The sequence below is a fragment of the Gigantopelta aegis genome, unplaced genomic scaffold, assembly GCF_016097555.1.
Source record: "Gigantopelta aegis isolate Gae_Host unplaced genomic scaffold, Gae_host_genome ctg9208_pilon_pilon, whole genome shotgun sequence".
Classification (NCBI taxonomy): Eukaryota; Metazoa; Mollusca; class Gastropoda; order Neomphalida; family Peltospiridae; genus Gigantopelta; species Gigantopelta aegis.
Window position 1 is genome coordinate 1 of NW_024536983.1, and position 5,771 is coordinate 5,771.

The following is a 5,771-nucleotide window of genomic DNA, read 5'->3' on the forward strand; positions in this document are numbered from 1 at the left end:
CTAGATATATATGTGTGTGTGTGTGTGTGTGTATGTGTCGTGTGTCTGTCTGTGTGTCCTCTTTTTGTTTATAGTCCTTACCATATGCAATCGCATGCTAATATATTACATGCACTTTTTCTTCTTCAAACTAATGATTCATGTTTTATATTTGTATTTTTTTTTTCAGGTTTGCAGTTTTGTTAGCTGCACGCAGGTATGTGACTTCTTTGATGGACATCAATATAATACAATACAATACAATGCAATACAATGCAATGCAATGCAATACAATGCAAATGCAAATGCAATGCAATACAATGCAATTGCAATGCAATTGCAATGCAATGCAATGCAGTACAATACAAAATGCTTTATTTTCGTGCTTACATATGGTGTATACATATAATTATACATATAAACACAGTCTGGTGACCCAGCAATAACAAAGTTAATGATAAGAATAATGAACGACTAAACAAAAATAAAACAATTCATTATAATGTTACAGTGACTTGCCACATATCATTGATCAAGGGTTTTAGTTAATAAACTAGTTCTTGCTGTATGCATGTCCCAACATAGATCATCAATAAAACCGTACCATCACAATCTGTTCACAATAATAAAACTTCATTAAACCTACAATACATACAATAGTTAAGTGGTGAGGTTTGTCGACTGTTTCTACAAAGTCAAGGATAAATAATTGCTTAACATGTTGTTTTAGTTTTATTATTATCTAGCTTGTATGGCGGCATAGAAACATCGATAAAACGACATGATTTCTAATTTGCTTTACTACAAAATTATATATTTTCTGGGCGATTAATCGATATAGCGTGTAATTAAGCCAACATAACTTTGAAATGTAATCAACACGTTTTAAAAACTAACCCTAACATTAACCGTAAATTATGTCGTTATGTCAATAGCAGTTCTATTCTACCAGTTTTCCTAAACCAGTGTACATGTATAATAGTGTGTGTGTGTGTGTGTGTGTGTGTGTGTGTGTGTGTGTGTGTGTGGTGGAGGGGGGGGGGGTACTAGACACGGCTCAATTTGGTCACTTGTTATGTCAAACAGAATGTTTAACATTATTTTTCTTTAATTCTCGGCCCATTTTCATGCTCATGCTGCTTCTGAAAAATACCTGCATTGTGTAGTCATAACAGCTTTGCACCTATAAACATTTTTAATTTTTACGAGTTTTGATACCAAAAGAAGTGGAATTTTGCCCTCTATAACATGTCATTCAAAATTCGCCAAAAAACTACAACAACAAATGCGTTTGTGTTTTGTGTTTTTTTGGTTTTTCAAGAATTTGAACAGTCACAAGTTATACTGTTTTACTGAGAATTGTATTCACGTAAAAAGAAATTCAGCCTTTGTTTGACACTCAAAAGTCAATGTTTTTCATAACGATATATAATTAAGCATTATATGATTGATTGATTGATCGATCGATCGATTGATTGACTGATTGATTGATTGATTGATTGATTGATTGATTCATTCATTCATTCATTCATTCATTCATTCATTCATAAAGTCATACATGTATTCATTCAGTTATAAATTCACTCACTCACTCACTCACTATCTCATTGATTGTTTGAACAGGCTGCCACAGCAGGCACGACGTGCCGGAGTTCCTATGCCTGCGGATCGAACCACTGTTGCCGTGACGCTGGTAACCACGTCATCTCAACGGCGGAAGGCAATGGTCCAGGGGGAATATTCGGTACTATATTTCTCAAGTTGACATTTCTCGAAACCATTTTTATTTTGTTAATTAGCAGCATATAGGTGTTAGGAGTAATGGCACCTAGTCATATTTCTACAAAACAACAACAACATTAGACCATTAGACATACTGATTCTTTCAATGCTAAACATGTACCAGTCAAAAGGTTTATTAAAAAATAGTGAAAATATTACACTTGTACTTTGATAGATTTAGATTTTTTGTTTTTAATATTACTCTCTCTCTCTCTCTCTCTCTCTCTCTCTCTCTCTCTCTCTCTCTCTCTCTCTCTGTGTGTGTGTGTGTGTGGGGGGGGGTGATTGTCTTTCATTATCTCGCTCTCTCTCCACCCTCACCCCTCGCTTCTCTTACCTTTTTTGGTTTGATTTGATTTGTAAATGTATCTTTAAAGGGACACACCCTAGTTACGTTTATTTGTTAACCATTACGGCGTTGTTTTTCGCTATTAAACCCCATTTTTCACAAATAAAATTGCACTTTACTTACATTTTATTATTTAGAATACACATTTCCATTCACCTGAAGTGCTTTTTGGTAATCCTGATTTTGTAGATTAAAACCACGAAATGCATTTTTTGCATTTTTTCACAAGACGTGTTGTCGAGAAAAAAACGTTAAGCAAGCGAGGTTCAATCTATTTTTAGAGGGGATATTTCCATTTCAATGTCACAGACGCTGGTATATCACGTGACCGTTATCATTTTGGTTCGGTTTGTTTTCTCGTGCACGGTTCGCGCAAGCAACATTCGATTTGTTGGTGTTCATTTGTGAGATTTTTCTTCACAGTTCGTGAACATTTTTAGTAACAATAAAGTTCAGACAAGTAAGTGTCTCAATACAAAACGTTACAAACCCTTAAAACCAATAATTTTGCTAAGTCTTACGATATCTGGAGAGGGGATACAACCAGGACAGAACAGTTGGAACATGTCCAGGAGAGGTGAAACGAACGCACCCCAAGTCTGTGAAATTTGTCGTGACGTAGGCATTGTTGTGCTTCGAGCGACATCTACCGGTGACATCAGAATACTAACTTTCAAAATTATTTCAAGCAATTGGGACATGGGAATCCCCATGGTATTTATCGATATAAAACCTGCTTTTTCACTCCATTTGATTAAAACGTGATCTAAGTGTGTTACAGGTTTGTAGATTAACCAAATTATAATTTATTTTCGCTGGATGGAACTAGGGTGTGCGGCTTTAAGGCTTATAATTTCATTGGATAGAAAACATCTTATATAGCGATTTCATATAGAACTCTCAATCATGCCTCTATAATCGATGCTATTAAATAACAAGTATGATTTTCGATTTTACAGGCGGACCAATTTTGGGCTCACTTACGTCTGGAACCTGTGTAGCAGGGAAAGCCCAGAAGGGGGAGATGTGTGACGGCAAATGCCAGTGTGACACAGGTCCGTAAAATTTTTTTAATGTAGAAACCCGTCAAAGTTGCGGATTTAAGAGGGTAAACACACTTTCAGGATTGCCCTGAAAACACGATGGTTCCTGAATATTATAATAAATTTAGTTTTATTGCGGGAAATGTACGTACTAGCTTTGATGGCTGGGTGTTTCTAAAGACGACTGCCGTTATATATTGTCATGCCTAAAGTATTTTAATAGTATACATTGCAGTACTAAAGTAACTGGCTCTTTTTCAAAGGTGCGTCTCACTTTTTCACTCAGTGCCATTTTGTTCATTTATATCGGGTGATTAAAAAAACAAAAAGTCCTATTTTTGAAGATGAATAGCGGGAAAAGTAGGCCTATGTAATAAAGTGGTTGTTTATTTATTTATTTTTATTTTTATTTTAAAAAATTTAATCAACCGACATAAGTGAATAATTCAATAATAAGAATAATATTTGGGGCGGGACGTAGCCCAGTGGTAAAGCGCACGCCTGATGTGCGGTCGGTCTAGGATCGATCTCTGTCGGTTTGCGCATTGTGCTATTTCTCGTCCCAGCCAATGTACCGCGACTGGTATATCAAATGCTGTGGTATGTGCTATCCTGTCTGTGGGATGGTGCATATAAAAAATCCCTAGCTACCAATGGAAAACTGTAGCGGGTTTTCTTTCTATAACTGTCAAAATTATCATATGTTTGACATGCAATAGCCGATGATTAATAAATCAATGTGCTCTAGAGGTGTCGTTAAACAAAACAAACGTTATTTAGTAACCTATTGGTCCAACTGGAGGAGACTATAGGTTTCGTCTCTGACTTTCCGTCTGTCCCACATATAGTTTTCCGGACTGTTGTTTTCACAATACCTCAAGATATTCAGCTGAAATTTTGTATATATTATATAGCTAAGCTTTATCATGTACTGTTAAATATTACGTACCCTTTTTCATAGAGTTATGGCCCTTGAACTTAGGAGATACAAAAATACGTTTTCTGACTTTTGTTCGCAAAGCCTCAAGATATTTAGCTGAAATTTTGTGTGTGGCTTTATCATGTACTGTTACAGATCAAATGTACACATTTTTCACAAAGTTATGGCCCTTGAACTTACTATGTAGCGTCCTTGATGATATATACAGAGAAACCGGCTTAGGCCGGTACCTGTGCCCAGGACAGGCGTGCGCTACAACAGCTTTTTCTGAATGTGCACGTTAAACAATCAGTCCAGTCCAATATATCATAACCGAGTTTTTGTCGCTTCAGGTTTATCCTGCTACCGCCCTATGTCCGGTATCTGCTGCCCACCATCAACCTGCGTTGACGCTAGTTACGCACAGAAACAACACGAATACTGGTCCAACTGCATGAAAAATCCACACTGCCATCTACCGCGATAAACCGGAATTCACAATCCATCTGTGGGGAACTACATAGGCGTCGGATGGCAACAACTGGAGGAGTGGGAGGTGGGAAGGGAGGGGGGAGGGGGATGGTAAATATGATTGTGATGTTCAACTGGGATTGTATTGCATTATTTTTAGAGTCGAGTTGAGGGTCGGGGCAGTGCTTACGACGCCTATGTAGCCTATATGATTATTAGTGAGAAATAATAAAGTTATATAGTGTGCAAACTGTTTGCTTTGTTGTTGTTTTTTGTAAAGGGGCGGGGTGTAGCCCAGTGGTAAAGCGCTCGCTCAATGCGCGGTCGGTCTGGGATCGATCCCGTCGGTGGGCCCATTGGACTATTTCTCGTTCCAGCCAGTGCTCCACGACTGATACATCAAAGGCCGTGGTATATACTACCCTGTCTGTGGGATGGTACATATAAAATAACCCTTGCTGCTAATCGAAAAGAGTAGCCCATGAAGTGGCGATAGGGCCTAGTGGCTTTCCTCTCTCAATATATCATCTTTATTTCAAACATTTCTGAGGAGCATGTCCACCCTTTCAGCTTTTGGGAGCTCGACTCATTTAGGCCTACATTCGGCAAACTTAAATTGCCCTTTTTAGAATTTTGTGACCTCTTCTTTACAAAATCCTGGTTCAAGATTTTCAAAGCTGTCTTTGCGCTAAACTATCGTAAAACCGTCGTAGGTAATGAATTCAATATGACATGCCATACCTTATGACGGTTTTAAGCCTATATCACATTATACGACGCGACCCAACTCAACTCAACAGTTGAGTCGCGTCGTGTAGTGTGTATTGAAAAATCAGCCGTCGGCGACTGATTTTCAGTCGGCCCGACTGCATTTAAAGCCTAGATCACATTATACGACGCGACTCAACTGGACGGTCGCGTCGCGGGCCACGATCGCTGACCATTCGGTCGTGTCTGAAATCCGTTCACACTATACGACGCGACTCAACTCAACTGAAAAAAGGTCTTGTTAATTACCCCTCTTTTAAAAATCTAAGATGAGTCCAACAAGACACTGAAGAGCTCGGACTGCCGTAGTTTACATGATGATGTTAAAACGACATCGTCTAAAGTGACATGGTACTTGTGAATGGTGTTTTGTTATACATTATTGATGCCTGTCCCCAGCGACAATTCATTCACACAGGTACCTGTATCTGTTTCAAATCGAAATAATGTACAATTTACA

General features: G+C 38.1%; 1 protein-coding gene across 1 annotated transcript; it reads left to right on the forward strand.

Annotated features, from left to right (window-relative positions):
* Positions 1-169: 169 nt before the first annotated feature.
* On the forward strand, positions 170-4,651 carry LOC121367117 (the record flags this gene model as incomplete). The annotated part of the gene is made up of 4 exons (XM_041491268.1): positions 170-196; positions 1,603-1,723; positions 3,070-3,165; positions 4,426-4,651. Coding segments are annotated over 4 exons (378 nt in total), but the record flags the coding sequence as incomplete, so codon positions are not given.
* Between the last annotated feature and the right edge of the window lie 1,120 nt (positions 4,652-5,771).